At 37.2% G+C, this 18,198-nt stretch overlaps 1 protein-coding gene across 1 annotated transcript; it reads right to left on the reverse strand.

The window, feature by feature from the left end:
* Positions 1-1,674: 1,674 nt before the first annotated feature.
* On the reverse strand, positions 1,675-16,379 carry myef2 (myelin expression factor 2). The gene is made up of 17 exons (XM_020522384.2): positions 16,169-16,379; positions 11,849-11,901; positions 11,385-11,392; positions 10,599-10,692; positions 8,879-9,073; positions 8,628-8,781; positions 7,541-7,590; positions 7,383-7,446; positions 7,156-7,257; positions 6,995-7,045; positions 6,792-6,896; positions 6,580-6,714; positions 5,850-5,957; positions 4,490-4,573; positions 2,358-2,575; positions 2,219-2,270; positions 1,675-2,123 (listed from the first exon to the last, which is right to left on the reverse strand). Exons 1-17 carry the CDS (start codon positions 16,179-16,181, stop codon positions 1,960-1,962), a joined length of 1,650 nt encoding a protein of 549 aa, XP_020377973.2. The 5' UTR covers positions 16,182-16,379; the 3' UTR covers positions 1,675-1,959.
* Between the last annotated feature and the right edge of the window lie 1,819 nt (positions 16,380-18,198).

The raw sequence follows: 18,198 nt of genomic DNA on the forward strand, positions 1-18,198 counted from the left end.
GTGATCTCTAACCTACATTGCTTTTGTTCACCAGCATCCCAAGCTCTAACCTGAAACAGCATATGTTTTGAGACACATCCTAAAATTGACCTTTAGCACAGTCCATTTTTTACTTTACTGTTGAACTACAGCATGTTTTAAGGCAAATGGTGCTTTATACATACAAGTTTCTATTGATTAAACAGTTTACAACTTGCCATGAACCATTTTTGCATGTAAAACTACGAATACAAGAATTTGGTTAAATATATGTTGGACCAAAGGGTTCCTAATAAATGGGAACAATTCAAGACATTATAACAAATTCATTGTATGTATTGAACTGTACTGCCTAGAGATTTTAACCTTAACAACAAAATCAAGATCAAAATACCTCTTGTTGGATACTATTAGTTTCTATTGGTGTCTATTAACATAATAAGGTTTCATTTTGTGCGTGTTCAAAAGGACTTCTTTCCCCCCCAAACAGGCATCTAGGAAAAAAGACACAGAATTGAGTTATATTCCAAGCTAAATTTAGGACAGAAGGTCATGTCTCTCTTTCAACTTCATAAAAACTTAATCAACATGAGAGAATAAGCTTTTAGGGTTGGGGTAAATGAGCAGTTGGCAAAAAAATCCCTGACCAATAAATGTTCATACTCACATCCCTGTATGGGAGCACATTCATAACATAATTAAGGATCCAACACAAACATTTCCTCATTTATCAGCAGCTATTTTGAATCGTCTTGCATAGTGTTTCAACTTACATACAAATTGACTGGAGAACAGAATCAAATGAAATCCAGTTGATGTCTGTACTGCCTTGAGGATGAACCAGTACAGAATTGTACAATGTTGCAAAATTTAAAATCCAACAATTTAGCTTTGTTTATAACAAACTGCATGTTACTGCTTTTTTCAAACAAATGCAAAATATTACTGATTTAATTTAAAAAATGCATGTTAAAAATAACATAACATCATTGATCCAAAGTAAAACACATCCCAAATAACCAAGGAGTTTAGATTTACTATTTCTAGATAATTTTAATCCATGTTTGTTAGAGGCTTTATGCAACCAGAGTTAATGTTGTGGGTCCAGTGACCCTTCCTCAGAAGGGTCTGATGAATGGTCACTGGACCTGAAATGTGAACTCTGATTTCTCTTCACAGATGCTGCCAGATCTGCTGAACTTTTGCAGAAAATTTGCTTTGTTTCAGATTTACAACATCTGCATTTCTTTTGTTTTTTTATTATCCACTATGTTTATTTCTGGGAAATAGGAAAGAATATGCCACCACTGCATCACAAATGGCTTGAAGCTGAATGATTAATTTGCTTACATACATCATGTAAAAGTTTTTATTTTTAAAAAGTGCAAACTTTAATCCTTCAAGCAGCAGTTAATTTACTTTTAAAATGCTAAGAGAAAGGTGAACTTTTCAGATACACTCCTAACTTAAAACTCCAAATCCTTTCTGGGAGCAAATTTGTCTCAAGTAAAAATTACATCGTGGTACATTTACTCAGTGATTAGTAGAAACCTAAAAGAGTTTCCTAGAGCTTTCCTCTACAGCAAGCTGATAAACACTTCATCATTTTGGGAGGGAATGAAGAGGAAGAGAAACGTTTGTGTATAGTTAGTTATTGGCTGCATGAATAATGTTATAGTCACGGACAGTAAAAAGTTAAGTCTGACAACATTTTATTAGAAACAGTTCATCCATTCAAACAGAAATGACCAGCAATGTATTGTGTCTATATATAAAAAAAATCAGACATCAACAGAAATTACAAACATACAACGGTCTCAATGTTCAATTACAAAGGTTGGCAATCTTAAAATTACGTTATAGCTCTCAGCAGGCAAACTTCCACTAAGCTGTTGGAAATAATTTCAGTATAAAACAAAAAGTGGAACAATAAAGCTAATCAGACAAGCTGTATTTTCCTGTACATCACATGGTTTTCATTCATGCATTGCGATCCATGCGTACATCTATCTCTCTGCCATTAATTTTTGTGCCATTCATCATTCTGCACGCTTTCTCTGCAACTTCTGGGGAATCAAAACGCACTGTCCCACAACCCTTGGACTTCCCATTTTCCATTTTTATTTCTGCAAACATGACGTGACCTGAAATATGACAAGAAAATTAATCAATCATTCATGACTGAAAATATTAGGGGGCACAGTGAAAAAGTTAAGGCAATACAAGAATAAACACTCACCACACTGACTGAACTTTTCCTTTAGCTTCTGCCATGTTAGATCATATGGAAGCTGAAAGCAAAAAGTTTATAATTATGTGTACATGTGCCTTTCATTTCAAAAGGAAAAGCTCAAGAAACAAAGTTATGTGCTACTTACATTTCTTGCAAAAATCTGGCAGCCTCTGAAGCCACTTCCACGTTCTCTTCCACTTCCCACCGATCCACTGTTCAAGCTTCCATATCCACGTTCCATATCCATGGTCCTGTCAAGTCCTACTCCCATTCCAGTTGCTATTCGGTCAAGGCTGGAACCCATACGTTCAATACCCATGGCCATGCCTCCCGGCATGCTGTTCATAACAGGCATTCCACTACCTAACCATACAAAACAGATTTTAAAAAAGTATTTAAGAGCAGTGGTTATACTTTAATTTATAAATATACCAAATTATCTCATATTCAGCCTCAGTTCAGTAAAGTATTCGTGTTTCTGTGTCAAAAGATTGTGGATTCAAGCCATCCACAGTCTGGGGTACATAAGCTGGCCAGACATCAGTGCAACAGTATGCAGTCAGACATGCATTAGAGAGGTTTGTTAGATAGCTACCTCCTTCAACCACCACCACCAAAAACATCAAACAGTAGCCACATGGAAATCAGCTGCCACATTTCCAAAATATAACAGTGACTACATTTAAAGTGCTTCAATGTTTGCAAAGCTCGGACGTCCCGAGTTTGTAAAAGACATTATGTAAATACAAATCAGAGAACAGAATCCTGACAGTGCAGGAAGAGACCATTCGCCCATCGGGTCTGCACCGATTCTCTGAAGAGTATCCCATCCAGACAGAGCCCCTGACCCTATTCTTGTAACCCTACATTTTATGTGGCTAATCCATCTAAGCCGGGCACTGTAAGGCAGCTATGCTAACCAACAAAGCCACCATGTTTCCCTACATCCAAATCTATATTTAGACTTTTAGCCAAGTTCTAACAACAATTTTTTAAAAAATACCAAAAATTAATCGACATTAACAATTCAAAGAAAGAACAACGTCTTTGAATTTCAACAAAATCTCTCTCGAATGTGGTTACTCAACATTACACTTTCCAGAAATCACTTCATCTTAATAAGATCTTAGGTGTCTCAACCTCACCAAGACAAGAACAACTAGATAAATGCTCTCTTTGTTTCTGGATGTTAAAGGAGAAGATTCAACAATGAAATAACAATGATTGGGTTGAAATCTGTATCCCCAGAAGCCTGTATGGGACTCAGTTTTTCTTCATATTTAAAAGCAAATTGAATGAAGGCAGAGAGTTGCGTAATTCAGTGTGAAGATGATACTAAGGAGTACAGATGGAAGCGGAAAGTTGCAATGGGGCAGGCGGATTAAGTTTGTCAAATTTATGGCAAATGATGTTCAATATCAGGTCACTCAATTTAAACTGCAGAAAGATGTATCTATACATTTTCTAGATGACATAGTAAAACCTATGTAGGAGCACAGAAACATAGGAAACAGCGCACATATCATGAAAACCTTAATTTAAAAATTAAAGGCTAATTGAACATGGACAAATTGGACCGAAGCATCTATTTCTGTGCTGTACATCTCTAGGACTCTATGGTCTTTAGCTTAATGGAATTGTAATGTAAAGGGAAGTAAATAATATTTGAGCCTGAGAAAGAGATGTTATTGAACCCCATCAATAATGGGGTCAGTGTGATATACTGAGGTTATGGTCACCAGATTCTGCTCAATCCACCTTAATTCCAACCTCAGATTTCTACTGTAGTGGAGAGGACTTGCAATTTTCAACGCTCATTTTTATCTGCAAATAGGATTTGAAGCTGTGTTAAAAGTCAGCTTCCTTTAAGCCTATGGACTGTGTGACAAGAACTGATGGTTTTGTAAAGGCAACAAACGCCTTTTACAAAGCCAGAACAGAGAAAGCCAGCATGAACTACATTTTCATTCAGGTTTTGCATCTCAAACAATTTAACTGAAAGTAATAAGGTGTTAATAATACTGGCCACCAAGCCATCAATTATCACAAAAGTACCCCAATTTAAAAGTCTTTATTGTCCATCCCAACAATTCACAAATTGGAACTTTCTGTAATATAGTTTTACAGGTCAAGGGATCTGTTCAAAGGCAATTTCATCAAAAGATGGTCATTTCCCAGGACAACCAATTTGAAAATTAGATCTGATGCATAGCTATCAATGTACTTTGTGGCTATTCCTGGTTGGAAAGCCATTCCTTATTAAGAATTGAAACTTACCCAATCCAGATGCCACTGGGCCCATGCCAGTAGAACCCATTCCACCTCCCATGTTTCCTCCAAGACCTACAACCATTCCACCTCCTAAAGGAGGAAAATCAATGGAAAATGTTTATAGATGGCTCACTTAAAACAGATGTACAATTTCCATATTGTGCAAAACAATTAGACTAACTTGCAGCCAATATTATTTCTAAGTTGCACACATGCAGCTGCTCCATTTGCCAACTGCAATGTTGACTTTCGGATCTGGAAGACGCTGGAATGCACAGACCTCAGAGGGTCAACACAGACCAGAAGAAAATTCGTGGGAATGCTGGTCGTGGTCTAGCCACCGAAGGAGGTAAAGTCCGTTAAGTAACTCATTTCCTCACAGCTCATTTTCGTAAAATGCGTAATAATATTTCTCAATTCTTGGGAAGAAAGGTAGCCAGCATTCAAGGAGATACGGTTTGAGTCCATGCCATTGGTTTTGAGAAATGGCTGTGCATTTCCCTCTAAACTCACTGCACATAGATGAACAAAATATTCAAGCCAAATAGATGAGGCATCTCTGCTCAATAGATTTCGGCTGCGACTATTGCATGTAAGAAATGGACATGTGGCCCGAACAGCAAACATTGAGTAAGTGGAAGATAAACAAACAAAGTGCCATTTGGAAAAATAAATTTTCAGCTCCAATAAAAAAATCACAAGCATAGTTTCTTAAATCAAGTGTAGGACTGAATTTAAGCAATCAACTCTTACTGAAAATATTTAAAGTAAAAATATTACAACCGTCAATAAGTCTCCAATGACTGGAGATAATTTCGGTCCTCAGCAAGAGAGATTTTTACCAAGAAACTGATCAAACCATTTGGGCATGCAGAATGGTATCAAATATTTACCATGCTTTGTGCCAACAATGCCCCTCAGCCCTGCTGTTAAAGGCAAAGACAGTGGCCTTGTTGTAATGACACTGGACAGTAAACCAGAGCCTCAGCCTAATGCTCTGGGAACGTGTTCAAATCTAACTATGGCAGGCAGTTGAAATCAATAAAAATCTGGAATTAAACGCTAGTCTAATGGCAACCATCTAACCATTCTCTAACACCCGCTAAGGGAGCAAATATGATATACTTATGGCCTACATCTGACTCCTGATCCACAGCGACATCCCTAACGTACCCCTAGACAATCAGGGATATGCAATATATGTTTGCCTAGCTGAAGATGCTCATGTCATGAATAAACAAAAAAAAAGCTCCGCTGCACCAGTGTGACTTTTCTTACATGAGCCAAACCAGGAGTATCAAAGCCAATTTTGGAGAGGCTTTTACTGCACATCACAAAAAAAGTCTCCTTAGCTTCTTACCCATACCTCCACATGAGTCCCCAAAACCACGGTTCATTCCCATTTCACTTCTTCCAAATTCTCGATCAAAATTGCCTGCCATGCCAGTTGATCCCATTCCTGCACGGTACATATCTGAAAATTGCAGAAAATTAATATTCTTGCTTTGAAAAACAAAAAAAAATAAAGTTTTGAATTTTATGAGGTTGCAGGAGAAATCAAAAGTTTCTAAAGGGCTTTCCAACATGCACAAACTTACTGTTTACAAACGACTTCCATACAAAAATAAACCCCGAAAAATGGTGAGAGATATATATCTCATTCACGTTGCTGAGAATCGGAGGTTAATCTTGCTCTTCGTAGTTAGTCCCATGGAATTATACAGCATAATAATAGGTCTTTGATCCACAAATCCGCAAGATAATAATAGGCAACATTAGACAGTCCGAATCAAATCGGACATATCTATGGAGTACTATCCAGTATGAGATTGCTCGACAGTGATCAGGTTCAAGCATTCTGCCCCACTTTTTTCCAAAATAACGAAAAAACCCCCAGCAAATGTAAGGACACAAAACATTAACTGAACATACGATATTCTCGGTTTATGCTCAAATATTCAGTGCATAAACTCATTGAGCATTTGGGGAGTGACGTGATTTAGCTTGATATTCTTTAATGAGTATACCAACAAACTGACATCAGTACAAGTACAAAAGCATCAGCTGCAAAACAACAATTTAAAAAGAAAACTTACCTCCTACATTGCTTCCCATTCCAACTATGTTGCTGCCCATCCCTCCAACAGCACTCATGTTGTTACCCATTGCTCCCATACTTCCACCCATTCCTGCAGCCATATTTCTTCTGAAGTCATCCATTGCACCCATACCTACAAGAAGAAATGAAAGGTCACCCAATATATCAAAAATAAGAAGGCATTGAGACAAGCAGAGGAAAAATAATTACCTGCCATTCGACCCATATTTCCCATGGCCCCTATGTTTCCACCACCATATCCAATGTTGTTCATTGGATCCACTCCACTGTTGAAACCACTGGGACCAGTCATACCTTCAGGTAGGGAAACAGAGAGAGGGGGAGAGACTTTCAATGAGAGATAAAACAAATTTACACTTCAAAAACGTGGGTCAGTACCAAAGACAACTCACCTCCGCCCATTCTGTTCATTCCTCCATAGGCTTGTCCATCCATTCCAATTCCTAAGGCAAAAAGAGATTTACCAGTAACAGTTAAAGTACCAGTACTAATAAAATGTTCCTACAAATCTGGTCTGCAATTTTCATTCAGAATCTATTTCTAAATCTCATACCTCCAGATCCCATATTTCCCATTGCACTGTTCATATTCATTTGATTTGCAGCTATTGGTTGGCCACCAGGTCCAAGACCCAATCCAATACCTCCAAGCCCACCTGAAACAAGTATAAAATATCAGTACTTTAACAGAATCATGCAAATCAGCCAATTTCTTAACATCAAGCATATCTGAATTGATATCTTATGTAGTTCATCATGCAGCATCTTGTATGGCACATACGAGGTAACTGTGGTGTTTTGTTGTCCGTGGAACGAAAGTCATCATGTGGAACAGATCGATCATCCTGTATAACAAAGAATTTGGTTTGTAACTGGAGAACCAAACAACTTCCAAGCTCTTCCGTATCATAGTTGTGACATATTGTAATCAAATCTTACCATTTTCACATGCATTGGTCTGTCAAACAAAAGCTGTCCATTGAACATAGCTTTAAATAAGTTAAGGAAACTACAACCCAGCGACAAACTGACAGTGCCAAAGAATAAAAAGATCTCAGCTGTTTATGAAATACATAAAATTGCAAAGGAATGTTCTTACTACAAATTCCAATAAAGATACATCCTTTTCTTTAAACATGGATTATACATGGTTGATTCAGAGTTGGATCTGTATTCGTTACTTTGCCCAAAGTTGATCCCTTCACCAATTATACTTAGTACCTTCAACCATGAAAGACTAGCTAGACTTCTACCCAATTATACATAGAAGCACCTATGATCCAAGGGAAACAAAAGGATGGCTAATAAAAAAAAACCTGTCAATGTCACACCAAATTAAAAAGTTACAAAGATAAACACCAGAACTGATGATTTTATTCTTACTGTTAGGTAAGTTTTCCTTTTGCCAGTATGGTCATTATTATGCAGGCTGGTAGCTTTTTCCAACCAAGTCATGAGTAATAGTAACACGGGCGATAAACAATCTCGCTCACTGGTATATTACATATTTCACAGAACAGTGCATGGAAATAATAAATTTTGAAAAAGGTTCAAATAGCAAACTACAAGAGGATAACAAAACTCACTGTCATCCAAATGCTGAAATTTCTCAGCATCTTGTGCATTTGCTTCTTCAAAATAAGCAAAAGGCTTGTTTTCAGAATGAATGAACTCACTGAAGAAATTTTCAGTATTAACCAGGCCGAGGTGATGAGCAAACAATCATAGATATCAACATTTCAAATGTTACAAGGAATAGCAACGATGTTGCATTTTGACAACCAAATATGCAACTGCATTAACTGTGAGCAAAAATAACTGACTAGAATTATCTGTCCAATGCTGTACTCTATGATGTTCCACGTGAGAAAATTCTAGGCCTAACACCTTGGTAACTTGTTAGTGTGAAATGCAAACATCTAAAGACAACTGGGGCCCCTCCTTTAAAGTGCAGATACTCAACATAATCTAGGAAAACATTAGCAAAAAAGTGTCTATCTTAAATAAATATGGAGGAAAAAGATACAGATAGCTTGAACAGCTTCCAGAGGCTGTTCAAAAATCACAGTTCCTATTCCACGACTCTTGCCATCCTTGTCTTCTTTAATATCTGCACGTTTTACCGTCCCAGCCATGGAAAATACTTCTTTCAGCTTCTTCCAACCCACTTTAAAGTCAAGCTAAACACAAACAGGTAAGTGAACAAATATTTAAAAAGAACAAAATTGTCTTTCAATTTCTGTATAGGAAATGACAAAAATTATGTACTGTACTCACATTAGCAACAAATACAGTTGGTAGAAGTCTTCCAGCCTGCAGAGCAGTCAGAACCTCAGGGGGGATATTTGGATTATTGACAAGATTTGGAGGCAAGTTAATGATTGGTGAACCTACATCTGGCCCAGGTCCACCAAGGTATGATCCACCACCTCCACGCTGCATAGCCCTGCGGGCATGCTCTCCATCAGCATCCTATACAAAGCATCAAAACAATACAAATTACATTTTCCAGAAGTTACACAAGTTCAGAACTTCAGATGAACAACATTCAGGCTACTCAGTAATGGCTGAGTTTGTAACACCTAACTTTGTAAATATTGTCTTAAAAAAAAAGGAAAATTGAGTGGTGATTTGATTGTGATGGGTTTCTGGACATAGAAGGGATTGAGGGGTATAGCAAGGTGACAGCAATATTCTTTCCTCTTACACGCAACACACACAAGAACGTAAGATAAAGAAGCAAGAGTAGGCTTTCCTTGCCTTCCCAAAAAAAATTACAGTTGATCTGCCCCAGGCGTGAGTTCACCTTTTGTGTCAACTCATCAAACCCATCAACTCCTCAATATTTCACAAGTCTACCTCCTATTTACATGCTTTCAATAACTGAGCTTCCACAACTCCTTGGGGTACAGAATTCCAGATATTCACTACCATCTGGTGGTGGGGGTGGGAGGAGAAAATTTCTTTGCATCTCAGTTCTAAAGGAGTTTGCTCATATTCTATACCTATAACCTCTATTTTGAAATTTTCCCACTGGTGGAAACATACACTCAACATCTACCATCAGCCTGCTCAAAATCTTATGTTTCAAAGAAAACTGAAAAGACTTTTGGGTTTTAGGTTATGTATTTTTCCTTAGGCTTTGTAATACCAAACACTCCCAGGCAAGTTTTTTCCCTGCTGTACCATTACCTGCCTAACTGCTACGTAAATTGAAAACAAGACCAAAGATTGAGCAGAAAATGTTGAGTTTACTGGATTGCGTCACACAATCACAGTGCCTCTTGGAATTCATCAAATGGGACCAAACACAGGCAGATTCAAACCATAACCAGAGTGTTTAATTAATACTGCCTGTATCATTTAAAAAAACAAATCCGCCTGTAAACTTTGCGAGACTCAAGAACTTAAAAAGATTTCTAGACCCTCTTCCCTAAAAGAAAAAATGGAAAATTGATATTCACTTAGGTAGTGGAACATTACCACAGGGTTATATGGATTCAGTCAATCATTCTGTTGCTTTGAAAGCTTATCCAAGACCACAATTATTCAGTTTCTCCAGTAAAACCCTTCGATTTGGAAGCATTAAAACAAAGCCATAAAAAAAGCACTCTTAAGCTGCTTGAGTAATGAAGAAATTAAACTATGAAGAAGAAAACTGCAAATGCTAGAAATACTCAAATCTGTGGAGAAAGCAATTAAATATTTTTTCAAATAAAATTTTTAACAATAGTTTTGTTAACTGCTCACCCTACAGGTTGACTAACCTACTGAGTATTTCTAACTTTTCTCATTTATTATTACACCATCAGGCAATATTTACCAGTTACATTGAAATCACTGAGCCAATCCTTTAACGTCCATTTAAAACCTGTTAAAACTTCCCACGTCCACATCATTAGACAACATGAATTTATTAATATTAGACTATTATGCCTTGCGAATTACTTAAATTTTTTTTTACCATAAAGGACTACAGAAGTGACTCAATACTCACCTCTTTTATATTAAGTGGTCTTCCACCGAGATCATATTTGTTCATAACATCTAAAGCCTTTGAAACTAAATCTTCAGTTTTGAATTCCACAACTCTGTAGGTTTTAATGAAAAGTGTTAGTTTTTTCAACATAGTGCAGTAACTTATTTCATCAATTTTCAAATATTACAACAGTGGGTGAGTGGGGATAATTTCATGCATCTTGCACAAACTAATATCTAGATAACCTGTGTATCAAACAGCACTGACTACTATACAGCTCTACGCTGATACTATCTTCCCACAATCAGCAATTAGCTAGGCTCTCTTAAAATAGCTGATATTAAAGTTGAACAAATTTTGCTGATGGGGTTGAAACCTATTTTGTAAACACGCACAGGCCAAGTGTCCGGAAATGGATATTCAGCAGCAATCCCCAAGTAAATCTGCCTGATCCAATAAGACCATTCATCACCAACAGGTATTCGTTGTCACTGATTTCACTAAAGTGAATCCAAGAAGATTTGAATGGGGCAACTCACAAGTGAATGCAGACTGTACCTGAGGAAGAAGCACCACATGCACCCCTCTGATGCCAAGATAAAAGGAGACACTAAAGCATTACTTAATTACAGAGTCTGGAGCTTTCATTGGAAAATTAATGTAGTTCAATGCATAGTTCTTAAACATGATACACTGAAGAGAATTATTTCAGGGAAAAGGGAAAATACGTCTAATTTTTAATATATATAATTTGAAACAAAGAAAAACACCTTAACCGATTAACAAAGATAAATGGCAACTTACCCACAACCCTAAATTCAGATGACAGGCAATGCAAAGAGGGAAGAAAAAAGAAAGATAATTTAGCACATGAAATTACATAATCATTTCAATCTTTTACTTTAAAAAGTCACAATTTGTAGGAAAGGATTCACAAAACTATTGAAATTACATAACAGGCCCTTGCTGCAACTACCTCCTACATTTTAGGATTACTTTTCTATAAAAGCAATGCATTACAACTTGTTTAAACTAACACCAGTCCAAATCAATTAAACATGAAAATATCCACTACAGGCCTGCAGATTATCCCTTTCTTAATACCAGACAACACAACCAAACTCCAGCATAAAGCAGAGTTGGCAATAAATACAAGGGTATCCTAGCTAACAAAACACCTTAAAATTGAGCTACCTGTACTAAACAATAAATTTAAAAAAAAGACTGCTGAGGACCTTATGAACCCCCAAGCAGATTTTCCCACTTACCCTTGACTTTCCTTCAGCATCCTTAAAGAGTTCCACGTATATAACATCACCAACTACATGAGATATACAGAGGGGAAATACCAAAAACAATGCATTTAAAAGACCACACACTTACTTCACTGTTGCCACTTACACAACACTACAGAGGAACAACCCATTATTCACCAACAATCAACACCAGACCAGCACACCTCCTAGTAATTACAATACATACAATTTTTAAAATGAAAATCAACATTTTCCCCAAAAGATTTGTCACCTGCATCATCCAAATCAGATTCAAACAACATTTACTATCGTATAACAGCTAATTAAACAGATTTGGCCTGTATGATATAGTTGGTGAACAAATAACAAAATGTTGTTACTACCATTTAATAAACAATCCAACATTGCTAAAACAAGTTACATTTTCCTATCAAAGCCAACTTTGAGGCAGTCAAAATACACTGTTTTAAGGTGACAAAGCTTACAACCCTGGATGTGTAAAGTCACAAATACATAAACACAATACTGCAATGAAAATGCTTGTTGCACAACACACAAAAGCAATAATTCAGCCATATCATGGCATGAAAATCTAAATCCAAATCCAACACATTGAGCTTCACAATTAAAACTTTGTGTCACCTTACAACAGATGCAAACATCAAAAATTACATTTTACTTAGCACAAGATCATTTAAGCTCCAATAGTTGGCTCAATAGTAAAGGCATTAATAAGAACAATACTTGGAACCAAAGTCCATCTTACTTAATAAAAAGGACAATAAAGGAAGTATATCAGCTTCCAGTTTTCTCCAATAACTTAAAGGCAAGCATCAGTAATTTTCTACTTTTTCTCTTCCAGATGCAATTTCCTTACACCAGAAAAAACCCTACATTGCCATGTGCACAATAAGGAAATTTCACTGTCTATGTATTTAGGAGTTGCAATGCTCAACCATCTATTACAGGACTTTAATAATCCATCCTGAGGCCTAAACAAAGCCCAGAATTATACAATTGGCTGCAAACAAAACAAATCCTGATTAAAGAAGGCCTTTACAATGTTTGATGCCTTGTCTCACATGTCCACACGGCTCTGCTAGACAGCCTCAAAATGCTCTTAGTCATTCATCACTTGTAAAATCAGTTTGCAAAAAATATGCAGTTTTGGATAATACGTTTTTAAAAATTATGCAGTTTTAAGTTGTACTCATCCATGATAATCAAAACTATTTTATCATTTACCAAAATCTAAAGTGAAAAATACAATACTGCGTGTCACGAAGTGCGAAACAAGTCATTACACAATTTTAATTACCTTTACATAATTTTAATTACCTACCGTAACTGCAATTTTATTTCCAAAACTGTGCTCACTAATATAGTTCAGTCAAGCAACAGTTAGAATTCTAAGAGAAAATAGGAATGCTGTCTCTTAAGAGCTTTGTGTCATGCGTTCATCAGGTGCTCTACCAAAGCCTGTATACATTTATTAAACATCTCATACACCCTGGGGTGTTGAAAAATTCTGAGAATAAATAAAGATTTGTCTAGTTATAATTGAAGAGAAGAAATAAAGGAAGGAGCTTTGCATGTGGAACTGAACAATATAAAAGAATGAGAAATACCACACCTATATCAGACATTCAATAGTCATCCTATACATATGGTACTGAACCATGTTGACAATCACTTGAATGTGATCAACCAGCTCAATTGCAAAATTGCCCACTGTGAAGGTTACTCAAAAAGCACTTGCCAACAGAAGAATGTGTTGCTGCACTGTCACAGCCAAGATGAATTAGTCACAAACTTTCTTAGTAGGTCCTGAACAGCCAAGTAGCAATACAAGGCAATACACACCAACAGCCAATTTGCCATTGTCAGTAAAAAGGAAAGCATTAGCAAAAACAAAAACATTCCAATTCTACATACCAATTCTTTCACTGCACAGACCTCAAAATTTCCTTTGATGCAAATCTGGACTCTGGAAACAGGATTTCTCAAGATAAAAACAAAACAGAAACTTCCAAACTGCCAAGTGATGTAATCTTGTTAACATAAATGAGATAGGGCAGTATAGCGGAGCTCAATATTCTGGATCTGAAATATTAATATGACGACACCACTAAGTGCAAAACTACGTTCCAAGAAAACATACATGGGCACAGATTCCCCAACTATGTCTTCCAAAGATAGGCTCTGGATGAAATAATTACCAAGTAACTGCCAAGCAAACAACTTGACAAACTCATATTGTACAACAACCATGTGAATGCCTATCCTATAATTCAGTTTCCTCCACCTACAAAACATGAACCAAAAACACCGAGTTAGGTCTTAATTTTCTCTTGGTTTCTCAATCCCAATGGTACACAATATGGAATATGATCGAGACTGTAACACCGAACAAAAACAATTTAACTTTTGTATCATAGGTCCTTAGAAAGTAAGGACAAGATTCCAGGAAGTCGCCATTAGAATTTCCATCTATTGGAGGTGTAAGGGGCATCAGCAAATTATACTCAAAGCTCTGAATGTAAGCTTTTACTAAGCAGTGGTTATCACATTTTTAGCTATTTTATTGCTTAACACCTTTTTAAAGATGCTTGTTGACAAAGAATACAGATTTCACTTCAACAATTGGCTGCAAAGGATTTGAGACTAATGTAGCTTGCTACTGTATAAATACACATTTTCTTTTCCTCTTATCAAACTACAAGAGGTACATCCAAGTTCACATACTTTACTACTTCCTCATGTCCCAGACTATGAATTTAAAATTTCAATGAAAGCCAGAGCTGAAAAATAAATTATCTAACCTCTTGGATACGCCATCTGAATGATCAATAATGTATTACAATCTTAAAACTCATTTTCAAAGAATCCAGAATCTTTAGATCCAAACTGCATAACCAAATCACCATACAGCTAGATGAAATATAGGTTCCACTTAAACAACATTGGGACTTGAAATATCCAGTGATAACCAAGTTGTAGAAATGTATGGCCTGAAAATGCAAAATGCTGATGGACTTCCCGCGCCTGAACTTTTTTGGGAAATCAGCAAATTCTTACTCTCCCAAGAAATGACTAATCTATCTGGAAAAGGTTTAAACAAAAAGGTCCAGAAAGATTTTGACCAATCTGAGAAGCAACTCAGATTCCATGAGAAATATTTCTCACCCAAAAATGATTTTGTTCCAAATGATTCAACATGGATCCACTAGAATTTACAACAGTAATAAAATGATAATGATCCCAAGTTAATGCCAAGGAAACAGACATGTCACTCTTTATGGCTCATGTATCTCTCGGTACAAATCCTCCATACTGAAGAAAATTTCCATTTGTCTTTTGAAAAAGGAAGATGCTTTGAGCTAAATTTTGGACGTTTCCAGAAAAATTTCAATGTCTACTAAAGGTTTTTAGCATCACCTTCATCTCAAGTGACATTTCAATAAACAACGTGCAATTACATTAAAACCAAAAGAACTGCAGATGCTGTAAATCAGGAACAAAAACAGAAGTTGCTGGAAAAGCTCAGCAGGTCTGACAGCATCTGAGAAGAAAAGTCAGAATTTCGGGTCTGGTGACTCTTCCACAGAACAGCTCTTCACAGATGCTGCCAGCCCTGCTGAGCTTTTCCAGCAACTTATGTTTTTGCTGCAATTATATAACGTCCCCAAAGAGAAACATTCCAGGCGGCACCTTTGCGATCCCACAGGGAATATTTTTGCCCAACAAATATCTTTCAACCTGTAGCTTTCCAGTATTATGTATTTTCTTTCCTTTCATGTTTTTTAAGGCAGAATACACTACGCAAAGTCATTGACTGCACATCATGGAACTGATGATACTTTTGAATGAGTTCTCTGGACAACATTATCATAAAAGCTTCAATATATTCACCCTTGTAAAGACAGGCAAGTAAAGCACATGAATTAGCAGGATGTCAAGCTCTTAAAAGTACTTTTTGTTCCACTCCACAAGATAGTTTTCATTTTCATGCATAATTGATTTTAACATTACAGATTAGATCAAACATGATAAAAAAATTGCATATATTTACATCAAAGCAAAGATCAGCTTTAACATCTGCCCTGATGTTTCACATAAGCTAAATGTTTTAAGGCTAAATTCAAAGCAGAAAAAAATATGGTCTCATTAGTGTGGACTGGATCATGAATGTAGAAAGTTCTCCAATTTTATTTATGCTTGCTACGTCATCAATAAAATTAAAACAAACCTCTAAAATTTTAACAGATAAAATGCTAGATTGATTTTGGAAAGTATTGTTATTCGTGTGTAAAAATTCCTTCCATAAATTACCTTTTTCTCGCATAAGGTCTTTAATCACTTGCCACTTTGTGTCATATGGAATATTGCTGATAAACACTCTGTTCCGGTTATAACCCTTCTTGTCTCCATTTGTCGCCTTCTCTTTTAAATATGGATGAAATCTATTAGACTTTTTGTTTCCTGTGGATTTTTCTTTCAAACTCGAAGTCTCTTCCTTTGATGGCTCATCCTCTTCACTAGGTATTAAAGAAAAATACATTAACTGAACACAAAACTACTCAGATGCTTTCCAAGAAGCCATTTGTCTCAAATGTCAACATATTAGCACCTTTCAACCTAATAAGAACCAGATCTTACACATTGCAAAAGGAGACAAAAATTCAAAGCTTTTCATCTTCACAATGTGACTCAAGAAGCTGAGTTGAAAAAGTGAGAGTTGAGACAGCATGAGTAGTGACTAATGAGGCTGTCCTTGCCTGGAGGTGCAGCAAGATCGGCCGTCAATCTGAATTCAGACCAGACAGGTATATTCGGATTGATCAGGTAATTGCCATGGGAATGTAGCAGAGATTAAAGTCATAGAGCTGTACAGCAAGGAAACAGACCCTTTGGTTCACCTCACCCATGCAACCAGATATCCAAAATTAATCGAGTCCTATTTTCCACATTCGACCCATATCCCTCTAAATGTTCCTTTTCATACACCCATCCGGATGACTTTTAAATGCTGTAATAGTACGCGCCTCCGCCACTTCCTCTGGCAGCTCATTCTATACACGCACCACCCTCTGCATGAAAAAGTTGCTCGTACGTCCTTTTTACATCTTTCCCCTCTCACGTTAAACCGGTACCCTCTAGTTTTGGAGTCTACTACTCTGGGGAAAAAAACTTTGGCCGTTCATCCTATCTATTCTCATGATTTTATAAACCCCTAAAAGGTCACCCCTCAGCCTCCAACACACCAGAGAAAATAGCCCCAGCCTGTTCAGCCTCTCCCTGACATCTTACTTGTAAATCTTTTCTAAACTCTTTCAAGTTCCACAACATCCTTCCTATAGCAGGGAGACCAGAACTGAACGCAAGTTCCAGAAGTGGCCTAACCAATGTTGTGTACAGCTGCAACATGACCTCCCAACTCCTATACTCAATAAAGGCAAGCATACCAAACTCTTTCTTCACTATCCTGTCTACCTATGACTCTACTTTCGAGATCTACAAACCTGCACTCTAAGGTCTCTTTGTTCAGCATCACTCCCCAGGACCTTACCATCAAGTGTACAAGTCCTCACCGATCTGCTTGTCCAAAATGCAGCATCTCACATTTACCTAAAATAAACTCCATCTGGCATCGAGTCAAACATGGGTAAGGAAATCTCCTGCTGATTACCACATACAGTCCTTGTGGAGATGCAAGTCCATCTTCACCGAGAATATCCTGCATCATTTTGTGTGGCACTATCACCGTGCTAAATGGGATAATCTTCCAACAAATCTAGCAACTCATGAAGCACCTGTGGGTCATCAGCAGCAGGATGGTACTCCAATACAATCAGCAACTTCATGGCCCAGCATATCCCTCGCTCTACAACTACAATCAAGCCAGGGGAACAAGGGAGTATCCAGGAGGGCATGCCACGAGCAGCAGCATGCACAGCTAAAAATGAGGGGTCAACCTAGTGAAGCTATCAAACAAGACTACTTGCACATCAAACAGCATAAGCAGCAAGTCAAAGATAAAGCTAAGCGATCTCACAACCAACAGATCAGATTTAAGCTCTATAGCTCTGTCACAACTTTGAATGGTGATAAACAATTAAACAACTCACTGGAGGAGGCAACTCCACAAATATCCCCAGTGATGGAAGAACCCAGCACATCAGGGCAAAGGCAAGACTGAAGCATTCACAACTATCTTCAGCCAGAAATGCAGAGTGGATAGCCCATTTTGGCCTCCTCCAGTGGTCCCCAGTACTACAGATGCCAGTCTTCAGCCAATTCAATTCACTCCATGTGATATCAAGAAACGGTTGGTAGCACTGGATACTGCAAAGATTATGGAC

Source organism: Rhincodon typus, chromosome 33, assembly GCF_021869965.1.
Source record: "Rhincodon typus isolate 14 chromosome 33, sRhiTyp1.1, whole genome shotgun sequence".
Classification (NCBI taxonomy): domain Eukaryota; kingdom Metazoa; phylum Chordata; class Chondrichthyes; order Orectolobiformes; family Rhincodontidae; genus Rhincodon; species Rhincodon typus.